The 19,253-nt window shown below is 43.5% G+C and overlaps 1 protein-coding gene across 1 annotated transcript in view; it reads left to right on the top strand.

The window, feature by feature from the left end:
* Positions 1-19,253, top strand: part of CCDC57 (coiled-coil domain containing 57) — an 80,870-nt gene that overhangs the window by 61,048 nt on the left and 569 nt on the right. Inside the window, exons 16-17 of the mRNA XM_044420033.1 lie at positions 164-292; positions 2,400-2,622. Of these exons, the coding sequence (XP_044275968.1) occupies positions 164-292; positions 2,400-2,622 (352 nt within the window). The remainder of the gene's footprint in view (positions 1-163; positions 293-2,399; positions 2,623-19,253) is intronic.

The following is a 19,253-nucleotide window of genomic DNA, read 5'->3' as shown; positions in this document are numbered from 1 at the left end:
TTTTTTTTTTTTTTTTTTTTTTTTTTTTTTTTTTTTTTTTTGAGATTCTGTGCTCCTACAGTAATATATCCTACTTGGTGCATACATATATTTCCATAGAATAAATGGACATACTTTTTGATAAACTCAGAATATTTATTTAGGCTGCCCCTTCTCAATGCAGGAGTTGCAATATGCACAGCAAAACCATACCTCAGGAAAATGTCCTGTTTTTGTTAAGAAGATAAAAAACAAAAATATCCCAAGCAACAGCAGCACTTGCAGTGAAGGCGCTGAAGTCCCTCTGGAACAGGTATAGTATTGGTCCAGTGTGTCATATGCTTAGTTAATTTCCTTTAAAATGTTCAGTATTTAAGTAATACAACATAACTTTTTCCCTTTGTATCCAGTTTGTTCATCAAGTATTCTTGTTTGACTTTACATATACTGTTGCAGCTGTAAAATAATTTCTTAACTGCTTGTGACTTTCTTCCCAAGCTGCGTATTACCCCCAATGGTGAAGACATTTAGAGCAAGAATTGTAACTACATGTTATATGCAAATACAAGAATTAAAGCCTGATACAGATGTTTTTTTTAAAGAAATGGAAAGTGAGAGAGGGACATCCATAAATATTTGCCATTTCACTGTTTGTGCTTCAGATCTTCTTAACTGCTTCTCCCTGCTTGCAAGATTTAAATTGGAGGTTTCACCCTCCATGACTTTGCTTCTGTTTTTATATCCCAATGTATCCCTCCCAGTCATATTGTTCATCTACTCCACCACCTTGAACTGTATGAAGGACTCTTTATCCCTGACAGATCTCTGTCCTTTCTCCTTTGCTGTCCCTTATCACTAGGAACATCTCCATGCAATCCCTTGTCAAAATTCACCTGTTTTGAACAGCCTCCTAGACACCATGTTGAACTGTGCCTTTCAGATGTTTTGAACTTCAGTTCCCAGCAGCCCTAGTCATCATAGTCAGTGTTCAAAAATGCTGGGAATTGTAATCCAAAATATCTGGAAATTATCAAGTTCCAGTTTCATAAGTTGGCTATGAAATACCAATGAGTTGAAGACAGTTGGCCTGATTCAAACTTAACACTGTCCTGTGGTTTATTTAACCTACAATTTGTTGCCTTGCTAAGGTTTGTCTGGCCAATGATTTAAAAAAACTGTTTGTTTGTTTGTTTTCTCATGCCCTGGCTTGTTTGTTTCCCTCTTCCTTCATCAGCATTCTCTCTCCCTGAATTGCAGATGCCTTTACAGCACTATAGAATGGCTGATAATTTTGGTTTGGCTTGGTTTGGTTTTACCTTTTTCTGTAGCCTGAGAAAGCAACACATGTTTCTTGTTTACACCCATAGTTTGACTAATCCAGATCTCACATCCCAAAATCAATCCATGAGTTTTCTTTCTGGGTTTTTTATGGTTCCCACAGTTTATTAGCATAGTTATATTCACATATCATGGCAACCCAGAATTCTGTTCTCTTTGACAAACTCTTCCATCCTGTCTGTAGGACTGCTTATATGTTAGCAAGAAATGTATTGATTGCTTTAATCCATGGGTGGAACAAATGCAATATTACCAAACAGTACCCTCCTCCCCCATAAAACCTCTAAAGCAGGAGTTAGCATGTTAAACTGAAAACAACGCAGTAGGGAAAATTCAACAGAGGCCAAATGTCTAGTAGAATAGTCCCTAGAATTTGTCTACCATAGGAGTGGGGACCATCTGAGCCTCTCTGAAGAGGGAGCTTCATATTCTGGGTTCTGCAGCTGAAGAGGCCCATAGTTGTGCCCCCATTAATCATGCCTCCCAAGGTAACAGGTTGCATAGCAGGTCCACAAATACTGAAAACACTGAACAAGCAGACACATGTGAAAGGAGACAGTCCTTAAGATATGTGCATGAGAGTGGTAGCATCTCATACTTTGGTCTTGAACATGTGGCACACCTTTCAAAAGGAATGGCCACACTGGCCCAATCCAATGCCCAATGCCCCTTTTTGGGTGAGTCAGGAGGTTGGCATAAGAGCCTACTGTTCTCTTATGGCATTTATGCTTCATTTGGAAATTAGATGGGATGTTGTTGATACACTCCTGTGTTGAATGGGAAAAGTCTACTTAGAATTCAACTGGTTTCCAACAATTACTGTTTGCTTGCTAGGTATGTTTGCCTGTGTGACTCTAAGTGTGCAGTGAGGTGATGGCAACAGACCATGAGTTTAGACCCCAGCCAGTGTAAAAATTAGTTGACCTACTCTTATGCTTGTGTATTAAAAATTACCAGTTGACTGATCTGCATATTATGGGCCACGTAGGTCCAGTCCTGGTTTTTTGACCTCTCCAGTCCACTTTCAGGTGTTATTGATCTCAGTTTTTAGACATACTGAAGGCAGACTGTCATTTCCACAGGTTCAGTTGGAATCATTTGTGCAAAACTGCACTGCAGATCTATCAAATCCGGACACCTTGGTGCCACACCAGTCCAAGCAACTGAAAATAGAAAGTCCTAGCCTATTTCAGCCAGATCAGTTGTCATCATCTGGAGCACATAGCTCTCTGGAGGAAATTTGGCAGATTCTAGAGATGGGATCAAGCCCTTCTTTTCTGAGCTCCCAGAGCTACAATGATCAAGGTAGGCATGATATGGAAAGAGGTAACTATTTAATGCTGCCATCCGGCGAATCAAATACAAATCAGCAATTTCTTGTCATATAAGAACCAGTACACACGGAATGCCCCTGCTGTACTTGTGGCACAATCCACCTTGTCGCTGCTCCTTGTGCGCCACCTTTGAATTGAATGGGAAGACACAGGTCCCTGTGCCGCAATAATCAGTGGCTGCAGACTAAGCTGTCCACTACTTTCTCTAGTTCAGTGGTTTTCATTGTTCTAGGAACTTCCGGTATCATGGTTTGGCTGTTTCCATGTATCTTCCCTTCCAATGTGCAGATGAAAAAGAGTGTTGGGTGCATTCTGTTGTGCATCACTCCCAAGAGGTGTGGCTAGTGCCCCACGTGAACTCTGGGGCAGGGGTGAGGCACCCTAGGGCATAGATCCAAATCTGGTGCTCCTGAAGTTTTAGTCCAGCTCTCCATGGAGCCTCAGTTGGCCATGCCCATTTTCTCCAGCCCCTAATTGTTTGGTGGGTTCCTGGCTTCCGTGCAGTTCTTTTCCTATTCTAAAAGAATGGAATGCCTCTCCAAAGTCTTAATGACTGGCATTTAGAGCTTTAAGTCACAAAACATGCTGGTATTATTTGTACTTTCTGGCTTTTTGGACCCACTTGTTTTGCCTTTGGCCTGTTTCCTTTGCCTTTGGCCCCAGCTGCCAGTGGAATGTGGTATCCAAGAGCTTCTCCAACATTGTATTTGTCCCTCAGAGGTGAGGATCCCTACCCCTGCTTTAGGGCCCAGAACTTCCAGCCTGTGAGCCTGATCCAGTCTGTATAGCCTCCTGATGTTCCTCTGGTGAGTGGGGCTGGCAGGGGACCTGGTCTCCAGTGGGAACTTATCTCATTGACCTCTGCATTGTATTAAGATTTGGAACTGGTGCTCAGGCTTTCCTCAGCAAACAAGGCAATGAGGCAACATTGAAAGTAGAGACATTTATTGAAGCTAGAACAGTTGGTAACTACTGTTTGTAGTACTCAGAAACATTTCTTCACTCCTCATTCTAGACGTATACAACTTAGACTGCTGCAAAATTGCCACTTTGAGGTTATTAGTGTATCCTATCAGAGAAGTCCTTTCACTGTTCTGTATTTTATCATTCAGAGCACAACTTCATTTGTAAAAAATCTTCAATGGAAAGAAAATATATGTAATTTCATATGTAACATGAACTTTGTTACCGGTATGAACCTACATCATAAATATATTTTAATGCATACTTTATGGGAGGTACAGTTGTCAAGAATTATTTGTGTCTGTTTCTTTTGAAATCTCAGAAATAAATTTCACAATACATAGTGCTATGTAGAAGACAGGTTAAGGCTGTAGCTGAAAACCCTTTCCCTATTTAGAAAAGTTCTACTGAAGTAAAAAAGAAACTGTGATAGTTCTTATTTAAATCTGCTTTATAAGCATTATAATGGAATGCTTATAAAAATTCCATTGAGCTGAGCTTATTCTGACCACGCATATGGATTGAGCTACCAAGGTCTGGCCTGTCTATTTATTTGTGTTTACAGACTTTAATAGTGGAATACCACAGGAGAGGATAGTCGCTACCTCTTCAGAGACCTGTCCTCTGTAAAACAAAATACTTGGTTGTCCAGCAGCTCCCCTCACCCCAAACCCACAGTGGCAAAAGTTGCGCGTGCATTATTCCTTCACGACATATCCCTGTAAGCAGAAGACGGTACATGCCAGGGATTGTCAGGGAGAAGAAAGGTTGTTTGTATCTGCATCACTCCCTAGCACCTGAGAGTATCATTAAGGGAAGGGAAATTGGACTGCTTATGAATGATAATGAGTCCCTACTTCTATCAATATTTTAAACTCTTGGTGGTGTAGTTCTAGCAATCTAGGTAAGATTTTTCACACTGTTTTGGTCTTCCTTGTTGCTGTTGAGAATAGAGTTATCAGCTTATTAATATTTCAGACAAACATTATTTTGTCTTAGGAAATATTGGTAAGACTCTTGTTCTTTCTAATTTTATCTAGCCTTGATTATTGTGGTTTCCTTTTGTCAGCCTTTTAATTAATTTAAAATCACTTCTTGACTCTGCAGCTCATGTTACCTTTCTTGTTGCCCATAAGAACAAATTCTGTGTTAGTCTCTGGAGTATTAGACTTTAAAATCTCCTATTTTCTTAATACTGTCCCCAAATGTATTAATAAGAATCCACCAGACAATTTTACAAAGTGAAAAATCCCTCTCTAGTATAGCCCCAGGACTACAATTTATTAGTTAATATTTGCCAAGGGCTCTGAATATAGAATTACGCATTACTCCTGGGTCCTTGCGTAGCAATACTTACATGTGCAGAAAACCATGTGGCAGCAAGGACTGAGAGTTAACCGCATGGGATTGCATGAGATTGGTAAAGATTCATGCACTATATTCATGTGCTGTACTGCCAGTTGGTGGACTGAAGCAGAAAAAGATACACTAGGTCATCAACCTATTGATAAGACAGAAAAGTGTGTTTGCACATGAAGATGTCACAGCTACTTTCCTAATGTATCAAGCTCTCAACTGGTGAAACTCAGTTGGCAACTTTACAAGGACATCAGTTTCCTAATCTGGTGTTGGGAGTTTCCACCCAAAATAGAAAAACTGGTGCTCCGCATTGCAGCTACTCAGTCTTAGTGCAATAGAACAGAAATTACTGCTACTTATAATGAAAAAAGTCAGCTTAGAGTGATGCATGCAGCTTAGTTTAGGGAAAAGTTACCTAGTCTAGAGTCTAGCCTTTTATAATAGATTTTGCATTATTTTCATATATCCATTGGAATAAGACATTGAAATGTGTGCTTCAAGACTTTAAATTGCCTTCACTCTACATTTCACAAGGAAAAATAAGAATGTTCCTGTATACTTGTTACCCCTCTCTTCTCACACCAAAGGCAACTGAGCCCATTATGCTAAAGGTTCTTTATGCTGGTGTTAGTCATTTACTCTATAACAGACGGGTCTGCATGGACTTGAAAGCAAAGACGGTGTTTGTTCATTTGGTTAAAGAGATACTCAAAAAATTAGAAAAGCATTTGTCAGGAGTGGCAACCCTCCCTTGCTGTTCTTCACAGTCTTGCCCATGCCGCTGTTAGTGAGGGCTCCTCAGTCAATTCCCAAGTAGCACTTTGGAGCAAATCTCACTGTCTGGCCCAGTTAGGATCAACAAACCTTGGATGGCTGTGAATGAAGGAGAGTAAGCAAGTATACTACTTCTTCGTGGTCTCTGTGCATCACACATAATGGGTACTGCGTGCGCAGAGCCTGTTGCCAGCCAGAATACCCAAGCTGCAACGGTTTTTGGCGGGAACTCCGCACCCCTCCCCCTTGGTGCTATATAAGGCAGAGCACCCGCCATTTTCCTCAGTCTTCTTTTGACCGCTAATCGCATTGCCTCGAGCAATTACCTTGTCTTCTCATATCTGTTTGTTCTAAATTGTTTTTTCTCCCAGTTGCATCCAAGTTACTTCTCCTTGTTTCCAGTTAATTCTTTCCTCTTTCTATATATAAAAATAATAATAATATATAGTTAGTATATTTCTTCTCTTTCTTCTCTTACCTTGCTATCCCTTCGGCGATGGCTCAGCATGCGGCGTTTCAAAAGTGTTCAAAATGCGGGGCTAAAATGTCCCTGGCGGACCCTCACGAGCTCTGCCTCCTTTGTTTGGGAGAAGGGCATCGCACGGATAAGTGCAGACATTGCCTGGCCTTTACCAAACAAGCCAGGAAAAATCGAGAGAACAGGCTGTGAAAGATCCTCTGGGATCAAGCTTTGCAGGCCTCTGATGAGCTTGTCACTCAATCTATGTCGGCCGGACCTTCCATGGTAACCTCCCCTTGACCATCCGGGGCAGCAGCTTCCAAGGAGAGCTCTCGCTCCTCCCACTCCTTGCGCAAACAAAAGGAGAAACAGAAGTATTTTGACCACGGGGATCCGTTGGCCCTGAAAAAGGCCAAAAAGGACAAGTTGGGCATGGCCACTAAGAAGCGCAGATGCACTCTGGAACCGTGAAGGGACTCGGACCCAACCATTTTACCGGTCCTGACAGCACCTTTAGTCCCGACAACCTCAGCACCGACACCGAGAGAAATGATGCAAGTTACGCCGCCAGGATCTCCACAGAGGGTTGAGCCTATAGACCTGATTATGCGACATCCACCCGAACCGATTGTTCACGGGTCGATGTTCGACGGGGAGATCTGTGATTACCCCCCGAGGTCTTTGCCGTGCCGCCAACCGGCCCGTTCACCAACCCCAATGCCATCCTCCCTGGAGGCTTCCAGGAGGACTACGGTGATCAAACCCGACAGACAACGACGTTCATCGGGACAATCCACTAGGTCATGGGTTCCGATCCCATATGAAGGACCAGACGCATCTGTTCTATTGTATTTCATTATGTTCTATTGTATTTCAATGTATTTTATTGTGTTGTAAGCCGCCCCGAGGCTTCGGCAAGGGGCGGCATAGAAATGTTATAATCATCATCATCATCATCTCAGCCTTAATACTGGGGGCCACCCCCATTTGGCCACTACATGCCTAGGGATGATGCCCATCGGTCCCGACAATCTAGAGAGAGGGCTCCATCTACCTCGGCCCTGAAGACCTCCTGCCATCCTCCTTCTCTGGTGCATTCATCCTCTAGTCCGCCCTATCCATATGATTCCGAATCAGAGGACTCTGATGACTGTTGTACATCTCCGGCGGCAGTCATCTCCACCCAGGGACCTGGGTTGCCAGAGGAGTCCTATGCTACCCTTCGGGGAGCTTATAGGCCGACTCACAAGAGCTTTGGAGATAGAGGTTGAGCATCAACCAAATACAAATAAAGACAACTTCTATGACATTGTTTGCAAAGAACAGTCATCAGCAATCACCATTCCGTTGATTACGGCTTTGCAAGAGGCTATGGAAGAGACATGGACCTTCCCCGACCAAGCTCAGTCGACCTCGTGGAGGTATGAGCCCATGTACAAGGTCAGAGAACAGGACATCCCCTTCCTTCTGCAACACCCAAAGCCCAATTTGATTGTGGTTGAATCATCTCAAGGGCGGGACAATAGAGAACACTCGGCCCCCAAGGATAGAGATAGGCAGAAAATTGACCTCATGGCGAGGCAAATTTACGCAGCAATGGGACTGGGCCTGATAATTTCAAATTACGAAGCAATGATGGCGAGGTATCAGTACTTTCTGATGCAGCGACTGGACTCGATTACCTCGTCCATCCCAGATCAACAACGTGATCTCACCCGTGTTTTCATTCGAGAGGCGATGCAGCTGGCGATACAGCAGCTCGCCACAGCCCGCCACCATGTTGACTGCAATTCTCGCGCCCTAGTGGGCTTGGTTGCTCTCCGGAGGCATGCCTGGCTATGTTCGTGCAACTTCCCAGAAGAAACTAAGAAACGGATCAAAGGAATGCCGTTCGACGGATCAGGCCTCTTCTATGATCAGATGGACCACAAGCTCGAGCATATCTATAATGCTCGAGCCACCACCAGGAAAATGGAAATCCCCAGCTCGAACCGTCGTAAGTGGCAGCAACCTAGTTATCATAGATACCAGCCATACCATCAGTACCAGCCACACCAGCGACAGTTTCCTCAGCGGCAACAACGAAACCGCTCGCAACCGGCTGCCCAATATCAACAGGACCGCTGTCGCCAGCCTGCCAATAAGAGGCAGCGTTGAAAGGCACCGCGAACCCATCTCTCTCCTTCTACACCCCTCCCCCCTCCCTATGGGAGCCGGCTACAAAGCCAACTCCCTCTTTGGGAGACCATCACATCTGACAAATGGGTCCTCCCCATAGTTAAATCTGGATACGGAATTGAGTTTGATGTCATTCCTCCTTCGGGACTGATCTCATACACCGCACCATCAAAAATCCTTAGAGAAGAAATATCTCAATTACTCCAGAAGGGAGCAATCCGCCAAATTTCGCACTCTGATGGACTCTGCGGTTTCTACTCGAGATATTTCACGGTACCGAAGAGAGATGGTGGCTTACACTCCATACTTGATCTAAGAGGCATTAACGCCTTTATCACGACTAGAAAATTCCGTATGACCACCCTACAAAACATTCTCCCCCTGCTAGAGAGAGATGATTGGTTTGCGTCTATCGACTTGAAGGAAGCCTATTTTCATATCAGCATCCACCCATTTTTTAGGAGGTTTCTCTGATTCATGGTCAGTCCCGACATTTTTGAATATAATGTACTCCCTTTCAGACTTACCACAGCCCCTAGGGTATTCACAAAATGCATCGCTCCGATATGTGCTCACCTTCGCCAACGAGGACTCCAAATTTACCCATATTTGGACGATTGGCTTATAGTTTCTTCTTCTCGGGACTGACTTGTCGCAGATGTTCACGCCACATGCACTCTTCTGGAAGACTTGGGACTCCTTATTAATACTAAGAAGTCCTGTCTCACTCCTTCACAGGTCATCGAGTTTATAGGGGCACAGCTCAATTCGGTTTGAGCCCAGGCATATTTACCATGAACCCATATGGACAGACTTTGCTCAATAGCCCGTCGGGTCCAAAGAACCGGACGGGTTCAAGCATTACTCATACTAAAACTGTTGGGCCATATGGCATCCACAATCGTCATAGTTCCCAATGCCAGACTTCGAATGCGGCCACTTCAGCTGTGGTTCAACACGGCCTTTCAGCCCCTCCATGATTCGCCAAGACGGCTTCTTCTTCCGCCCACTTCAGTTCGCCAGATGCTAACTTGGTGGATGGACCCGGAAAATCTCACGGTCGGCGTCCCATTTCACCAGCGACACCCGTTCATCTCGCTCCGCACCGATGCGTCTCTCACAGGATGGGGAGCACACTGCTTCAACTTATGGACACAAGGCACCTGGCAAGCACACAAGAGAGTAAATCACATCAACTTCCTCGAGTTACTGGCAGTGTTCAAAGCGTTACGATCGTTCGAGCCCACGCTTCGAAACCAGTCGGTACAGGTAGCCTCTGACAACACGGTTACTGTATTTTACCTGAACAAACAGGGCGGTACGAAATCGGTACCGCTAGCTCAGCTATCTATGCAGATATGAGATTGGTGTATCCCCAGGGGGATTTCTCTAACAGCAATCTATCTTGTGGGGATTCACAACCAGGAGGCAGACACCCTGAGCAGGAAGATGTCGTCAACCCATGAGTGGGAACTGGACGATCGAGTGTGCAGAGATCTTTTTACCCAGTGGGGTACCCTGACTCTAGACCTGTTCGCGACAGTGTCGAATTCGAAGTGCGTGACCTACTGTTCCAGGGCGGGAATCGGTCCGAACTCATTAGGGGACGCATTAATGGTGAGTTGGTCGGATTCATTCCTGTACACTTATCCACCAATCCCGTTGATCACTCGCACTCTGGAGAAAGCTGCTTGGGACCGGGCACACCTGATTCTCATTACTCCGTGGTGGCCCCGCCAGCCCTGGTTCTCAACCGCTCTCAGACTGTCAAGACACATGTTCTGTCGCCTGCCACGAATTCCTCACCTGATTTTGCAGGGGAAGGGGACAATCCTTCACCCCGACCTCAATACCCTCAATCTTACCACGTGGCTCCTGCACTAGCTGTCGCGGTCGATCCCGACTTGCTTCCACAAAACTCCTCGGTCCCGACACCAGAACGTCAGTCGGTACCGGGAGAACCTGCCCGATTAGCTTCCGACGCTACATCACAGCGAGAGCTCAACTTTATCTTACAATCCACCCTTCGACCGTCCACTTGCCAATCGTATGAGGTGAAATGGAAACACTTTACCACGTTTGCAGAAACAAATCATTTTCACCCAAAATTAGCTTCCATTGATAATATTCTCCACTTTCTGCTATCTCTACATCAGTTGGGACTTAAACCTACGTCAATTAAAGTCTATATTGAAGCTATATCACACTTCCGTGGTTCCCTTTCGGGTTCATCTGTGTTCTTCCATGCACTCATCTGACCATTGGTACCGACTTGGAGTCTGTCTGTAGTCCTCCATGCACTCACTAGAGCTCCCTTCAAACCTCTCATGATGATGGACCTGAGACTTATCTTGTAAAGTAGCCTTCTTGGTCGCCATAACGTCAGCGAGAAGGGCAAGTGAACTATCTGCCCTCTGCGTGGATCCACCATATCTTAATTTCCATAAGGAGAAAGTAGTGCTCTGTACTGATCTGGCATTCCTCCCCAAGGTGGCCACACCATTCCACATCAACCAGGACATTGTGCTTCCAGCATTCTTCCCATCTCCGTCCACACCAATAGAGAAATCTCTTCACTCCCTGGATGTGCGCCGATGTTTAGCTTTCTATTGGTCATGTACAGAAAGCTTCAGAAAGACTAAACGTCTGTTCATCAGGTACTCCGACCCTTATAAAGGTGCACCTCTTTCTGCACAGAGACTATCAAAATGGATAGTCCAGACTATTGAACTGGCTTATAAACTGGGGGAAATGGACCTTCCTGTGACACCCAGGGGCCATTCCACTAGGGCCATGGCAGCCTCGTCAGCCTTCTTGTCAGGCGTTCCGCTGCTGGATATCTGTAAAGCGGCTACATGGACAACTCCCTGTACCTTTACCAAACACTACAGGCTTGATGTCCGGGCCAGGCAGGACTGCTCCTTTGGACGGGCCGTCCTATCATCCATCCTTCACTGACGACACCGACCCACCTCTGGTGAGTGAAGCTTATTAATCACCCATTATGTGTGATGCACAGAGACCACGAAGAAGAAAGTCAGGTTACTTACCTGTAACTGTCGTTCTTTGAGTGGTCATCTGTGCAGTCACACAACCCGCCCTCCGGCCCCACTCAGTGTCGAGGGACGGGACAGTAGTCTTTCTTTCTAGTGACTTCTCTGATGAGTGGTACGCTCTGCTAGGGGGCAATTTACCGGTCTCCAGGGACTGAGGAAAATGGCGGGCGCTCCGCCTTATGTAGCACCAAGGGGGAGGGGTGCAGAGTTCCTGCCAAAAACCGTTGCAGCTTGGGTATTCTGGATGGCAACAGGCTCTGCGCAGGCGCAGTACCCATTATGTGTGACTGCACAGATGACCACTCGAAGAACGACAGTTACAGGTAAATAACCTGACTTTGCACTGGCCCACTCCCATCATCCTGAGTTTACAAGTCTGGATGGTTCTTCACCCAGCAACCTCCAGTTCTAGGCAGTCTAGGGACAGAGCATCTCTGGGTTGTCAGCAAGAAAGGTATGGAGGCAACATACTCGGTAGTTCCCACTTGGCATTATATAACAAGTGAAACTCTGTGTTTCACATCTCTTTCTGGGAGGGTGCTCTGCCAGGTTCTTTTACCATACTGGAAATATTTCTGGATGCTTTCTGGATGTTTATTTTGTGTTTTCTTCTAAATAAAATTCCAAACCCTACCAAATTAAGGCCTGCAGAGACTTTTGGGCCTCAGATCATGATTTAAAATATTTTGCCCACAGATGTAAAAACTGAAAGTGAAAGAATTGTATCTATAATTTATTTATTTATTTATTTATTTATTTATTTATTTATTTATTTATTAATTAAAACATTTCTATGCTGCCCCTTGCCAAAGCCTCGGGGCGGCTCACAACACAAAATAAAATACAATAAAATACAAAAATAACAATATAAAATTAGCAATATAAAATAAATAACAATATAAAAGAAGTCGCCCTGGCCAGATAAATAAGCAAATATTGTTAACAATTAAAATGACGCTTAAATAAAAAGGACAATTTAGGACACTGTTGCCTTTTATACGTGATAAAAAGTAGCATTGTTAGAAAGGCAACTGAGTACATGTTGTTGTTAGTTGCGAAGTTGTGTCCGACCCATCGTGACCCCATGGACAACATTCCTCCAGGCCCCCCTGTCCTCCACCATCTCCTGGAGTCCACTTAAGCGCATGCTTCAGTGATTCCATCTAGCCACCTCATTCTCTGCTGTCCCCTTCTTCTTCCACCACCTATTGTTTCCAGCATCAGGGAGTCCTTCCTTCTCATTAGGTGGCCAAAATATTGGAGTTTCATCTTCAGTATCTGGTCTTCTAAAGAGCAGTCAGGGTTGACCTCCTCTAGGACTGACCGGTTTGTTCTCCTTGCGGTCCAAGGGACTCGCAGGAGTCTCCTCCAGCACCACAATTCAAAGGCCTCAATTCTTTGGTGCTCAGCCTTCCTTATGGTTCAACTTTCACAGCCATGCATTGCAACTGCAAAAACCATAGCCTTGACTATACGCACTTTTGTTGGCAGGGAGATGTCTCTGCTTTTTAGTATGCTGTCTAGATTTGCCATAACTTTCCTCTCCAGGAGCAAGCATCTTAATTTCTTGGCTGCAGTCCTCATCTGCAGTGATCTTGGAACCCAGGAAAATAAAATCTGTCACTACCTCCATTTCTTCCCCATCTGTTTGCCAGGAAGTGATAGGACTGGATGCCATGATCTTACATGTCCTTCAGTAAATTACAAGACTCAGTGATTGCTCGTTAACCAGCCTGATGCAGCAAGAGAAATTACTCCTGAACTTGAATATGGTGATTTGTATAATGCTGATTTTGAAACGGAAACCATTCACTAAATCTCCCAAATGATAGCTTTGTGAAGAGCAGGTCTTTTCCCCCACTCTTCTGTCTCCAGCAGACTTGGACAAAACCTTAAAAGCACAGTCTTTTATTAGAGCTTTACAGGTGACAAAATAGCATAATTCAAGGAATGTTCTCTTTGAAATGCTGGAGAACCATCTGTCCATGTGAAGAGTTGAATCTGAACAGAAACAACCTCTTCTTCCCTTCTTTTCAGAAAGGGACTTGCACCCCCAGGGTGGTTCCTGCTGCTTGAGGCTACATGGTGGGAACACGGACATTTCTTAATTGGTCCATTTGCTTTGCCTGTTACCTGCTTACAAGATCAAGAAACTCTGTCAATCTCTTCCCACCCAATTCTGAAATGTCTTCCTCTTTTTTCAAGGAGGAATGGTTTTCACACACTGTCTGAATATTTTCACTTTGTAACGTGAAACTGTAAGGTCATCTGCCCACCTCTTCCCCTCCACCTCCTCCTGTGAATCTGAAGAATCTGTCTGAGGAGAATGTAACATGAGAGAGCTGGGCCCCCTCTCTACAAGTCTGAACATTTCCCTAGAGCTGCTCAAACGTATTTGTTCTGGATTCTTATGAAATAGTCCAATTGAAAGCCCTTCAAATAGATGGTTGCCTCAGAGGACAGTAGAGGAGTTTAAAGCAACTAAGGTTGCAATCCAAACAGCATGTCTCATCATACTCTATGACCTTGTTCATAAATGGGTCCAGTACATTGGCATCCAGTAGCAAATGGTGAGTTACTAGTTGCAGGGACCATCAAATGCCCCAAAACAGCCATGGATTAATTTGTGGTTGTTTAATCCACAGGCAACCATAAGTGTCCCCTAGGACATCACAGAAATAAATCTCAAAGGCAGTATTTGATGGTTATTAATGGACACAGGAAGCATCTTCTGTGAGCCTTGAACACAGTGTGCCTCCCTGCCCCCGCAAACTTGGGTTCCTTAATCCACAATTTGTTACTGGGCATTGTTGTTACATCCGTACAGATCTAGTAAAACTTATTTCTGAGAAGACGTGAATAACATGCACTCAATCAGATTGCCCATTCAAAGGGAAGATATTTTCTTAGCGTAATCAGCAACTTGATAACATACATTTTTCATAATAGTTGTAAAAATAAAGTTATAGCCACCACATGGGAGAATGTACAGAATTGGGGTACATAAATTTTACAGTCCAATATTAGAGTAAGGAGATGCCGCTTTGCCCTACTGTCACCCAGCCTGTTCCTTTACAGGCAGGTATGGATAAAGCAACTGAGTCTGAACCCTGGCTGCCTTCATAGCATAACAGATCCAATTTTTTAAAATGGATTAGTGAGCACAGATACCTCTCTGTCTGTTTAAATTACAGTAATAAATAACTTACACATCTATGTAAGATTTTGTTTCTTTTTATTGTTAGGGGCCAGGTTTCAAAAGCAGTAGCTGTCCCTTTATCTTTGAGTGCATGACAAACTGGTGTGTTCCTCAAACAGTGGCAGAAAGCAAATATTGGTATTGCTTGCAAAAGAAATTTCTTGCAAAAGAAATTATAAATGAGATAAATTAGATATCTTGTCAGAAAGAGATTCATTTGATTTCTCCACCTGGTGAGATATTACCACATACAGTAAAATAACTTTGCACTTATATATAATCAAACTGCCAATCAAGATCAATGTTTACGTAAGGTCACGCCAAACTAGCCTGCTTCTACGCATGTGGTGACTCAAGAGGTTTCGAATGTCTGAACCTGGGACAGTGCCCCACCTAGCCCTCCCCAACTGATAATGAGCCAAGAATAGTTACTATGTGCTAGAGCACTTGGGGTTTCACTTAGAACAGAGCCTGATCTCTTTGCATAGCCTCACTCATTCATAGTAGATCCCTATTTTGGATTCCATTTCCCGGCCACACATGAGTATGATGCTGGAATTTAACAGAATTTTGGGAGCTGTTCTTTATGACTGCTGAAACTTCATACCTTTTGGTGGGTCTTCTATGAAGCAAACTGTCTTTTGCCTGAAACACCTGTACCTCATTTGCATATCATGAGAAAAGATTTAAATATGGTATAGAATTGCAGAAGTAGAACCAAAGGGAACCCCCATCTAGTCCAGTCTTTTGTTTCCCACAGTGATGAACCAGATGTTTCTGAGAAATCCACATGCAGTTAACAGAACTGAAGCTCAGAAGCTGTTGGTTGATCAAACCCCAAGAGTAGTATGGAAGTAGGAGGCCCTATGGAGGCCCTCCTCCAGGAGGCGTCCTTGAAAGAGATCAAGAGGGTGACTACCCGGAAAAGGGCCTTCTCTGCAGTGGTGCCTCGATTGTGGAACACGCTCCCCAGAAAAGTTCTCCTGGCACCAATGCTTCTATCCATTTGTTGGTGGGCAAACCCTTTTTATTCTCCCAGTATTTTAATTGTTAACTTGTTTTAGTGGTGGGTTTCTATTTTAACATTGGATGCTGGACAAGTGTTATTTTTATTTTTTAGACTAATTTGTTGTAAACCGGCCTGAGACTTTTAAGTATGGGACGGTATTTTAAATAAATAAATAAGCAGATGGTGTTGCACTTCCTGTTAAAAATCAGGTTCAGAGTAATACAAGCTTAACTTGGAAATGCAAGCTTCATATGAACTTAATCTTCACTTTAAGGAGGGACCACATAATCTTCTCTGATAAAAACAGCAGCTGGAGAAGAAATCAGCTCCTTCCACTGATTTTTTAAACCTAAGGGTTCTAATATGCCCACTATCTCTATATTCTCTTGTTCAGCAAAAAACACTTCACTTCACCTTCCCCAGTTCTTATGTGAAGCTAGCATATACAGTGGTACCTCGGCTCACGAACGCCTCAGTTTACAACCAAATCGGGTCGCAAACAGAAATTTCATAAACATTTTGCCACAGGTTGCGAACTCTGCATCGAGTGACAATCGCGAGCACGCCTGCACATGCGCGATCGCAGTCATGCTGGGGGGTGGGGGGAGATGGCTGCTTTCGTGCTGGGGGGGAGATGGCCGTGATTGTGCCCATGTTCCCTGCCTGAGTGCGCCCGCGCCCGCCTCCCCCCACCCCCCGCACAATCGCTGGGGGCGGGGGAGATGGCTGCAAACTTTGTTGTTCTTTTTCACTTTGCTTCAAATTTTTGTGAGAACAAAAAATAGTTGCAGAACGGATTAACCTTATTTACATTGACCCTTATGGGAAATTTGACTTGGCTCACAAAAAATTTGGATCACGACCGGAGTCCTGGAACAGATTAAGTTTGTGAGCCAATGTACCATCTCCATTGTTTTTTGTTCGATTATTTATTTATATACCTCCCAGTAATGGAGGCTCCCTGGGAGGTTAACGTAAGTTAAAATTAAGCAAAAATTAGAACACACACACACACATCAATTTAAAACAAACAAAACCCCAATAACAATAATTGTTATTATTCAGCACAGGAACATTGCCTAGGAGCCCTCTCCAAATGTGCACATTTCCCCCTGTAATTCCAGACTACTTAATATGACTTCCATGCTTTTTACAAAGTTCTGCCCGTCCCTCTTAGATGACCTGAAGCATTGACACCATTATCTTTTAGGGGCTAGCCATCCCAAACTGAGACTTCTTAGACTTCCCTGTCTTACCTGTCAGAATATAGTTTTATCAGTTGAGATAATTACTCCTTTGACACATCAAACTATATAGATAATAACAGTGTAAATGTGGAAAATGAAATAATTCAAGGTGTTACAGCTATGGCCTTGTTCTATTTTCAGAGTGCCAGCTTTTAGAGAATTACGGTGGTCTGTAGAAAGATGCCAAAGGGTAGAATAACAGGAGATAGTCAGAACGGCAGTAGATGCTGTGTTGCAATGTCAGATGATGAAAACTGAAGAACTATATTTTATTATAACTCATTATTGGTCCAGATGTTATTGGGTCATATGTTACCTTTCACTCTTGCCAGTAGAACAAAATTTCAACACTTCTCCATGATGTGGGTAAAGAACCAGACAATGAGAGGGCTGGATAGAATATTAACCAAAGGGGAATGAATGCCTTTCTGGCTGTAGGCATGCAATTTTTCTGCTGTGTTATGTAAGAGTTTTCTTCTTCCAAGTATTTTACAAATATTAACTTACTCTGATTTGACATTTTACACTCGACAATGCCTAGCATCAAAATAAGAGCTTGTAATTATGAGAGGCAGTGACTTTGATTATAGGTAAAGTGGTAATAGAGCTAAAAAGTGGTAACAGTAGGTCAGAAAGTAGCAAAAAGCATGTAAATTATGTGCTTCTGGGAAACACAGTGTACATGATCAAAATGTATATCCACTCAATCATATGACACATCTAGACCAGTTGAAATCTTTGTAGAAGATTGCAGTATTCTTGCCTGTTTTATTAGATGGAAAAGTTAAGGTCATTCAGGACAGGGAAACATTCATTTCAGTAAATAGATATAGCATATGACAACTGTCTAGGCCAGTGGTCCCCAATCCCCAGGTCATGGACCGGTACTGGTCCATGGCCTGTTAGGAACTGTGCCCCACAACAGAATTCTAACCTGGAACAATTCAGCATTCAAACATAAGAATTGAGATAAGATTGCTCCACAGTTTGAACAATGCTTCTAAGTTTGAACTGCAGCAGAATGAAAAAAAAACATGGTCACAGCGAAAACGAAAACAGTTGTGCACCCAAGTCAAAAAAATATATACTACAGTAAAAGATACATTGCCTCGATGTCCTGAATTGATTAGTCTTGAATTGATTCATCTTGTCTTGAATCTGTTTGGCATGAATCAGTTCATCTTGTCTTGCATCCATTCATCTTGAATTGATTCAGGGCATCGAGACAGCCATGACAGTGCAACTAAAGACACTCAGGAATGATGGGGTAAGTCTGTTCGAAGCGAGGGGGAACATTTTGAGGGGAATTAATGGCAATGTGTCTTTTACTGTAATCTTTTAAACATTCACCATATGTTTTGTTCACACCTTGTATATAGCCTCAAACTTAATTTGTTTCAGGAGGCCATATTTGCTGTTCAAATTTATCAAAATAGATATTGTTTAGAGTCTGGGAACGGATTAATTCACTTTCCATTATTTCTAATGGGAAAAGTTGATTCAGACTTCAAATGATTCAGAGTTCAAACGGCCTCCTGAAATTCAAAGTATGAGGCACCACTGTAATGTGTTTGAATCATCCCAAAATCATCCCCCGCCAACACTAGCCAATGGAAAAATTGTCTTCCATGAAACCAGTCCCTGGTGCCAAAAAGGTTGGGGACCACTGGCCTAGTCAATACTTGCAGAGGTGATTTATTGGTAAGATTTTGGTTGTCTAGGTAAGATGAAGTTATCTTTTCCTCAAGTTCCTTAACTTGATTAAAGTTAATTAGTTTATTTTACAATATTTATTTACCTATTTTTCTCTGTAATGGTTTTCAGAGTGCTTCACAGTAATAAGAACCAGAAGTATAAATAGATGATATTGCCCTCACTATGGGCAAAGCTGTTGATAATCTCAGACACTGTCATTGTGTGGCTTCTGGTTCAGCTCCATGAAGTGGTTCTTCTAGGTTTGAGGGGTCTTGGGCATGATGCCCTCCAGAGACTCCCTGCACTACCACCTCTCTCCTCCTTCCATGTCCTGCCTTCACTCACTTTCCTCCCCACACTTAAAAGAGGAAAGAAGTCAGGGCCCATATCTCCCATTCCTACCACTTTTAAGTAGCTGGAGGAATATAGAGAATCTACAGTTCCCCCTTTCATTCTTTTTTCCGAAGCTTTTTACAGAAATTGTGAGATGTGCTGGTACCCAGCTGGAGACAATGCAGTCAACACTCCATGTAAAATGTTTTGGGGAAAGAAAAAGGGAGCTGTGCATTGCCTTCCTGCTGTGCCTCCTGCCCAGCTTTCTCTCTCTACATGCCCCACTCCAGTGGCAGTCCCCATAAGATCTTTCTCTTGCAGTCTGGGAA

Source organism: Varanus komodoensis, unplaced genomic scaffold (genome assembly GCF_004798865.1).
Source record: "Varanus komodoensis strain SLA01 unplaced genomic scaffold, ASM479886v1 scaffold11, whole genome shotgun sequence".
Lineage (NCBI taxonomy): Eukaryota > Metazoa > Chordata > Lepidosauria > Squamata > Varanidae > Varanus > Varanus komodoensis.
The sequence above is the reverse complement of the archived record's forward strand: the minus strand, read 5'-3'. Positions and strand labels throughout refer to the sequence as shown.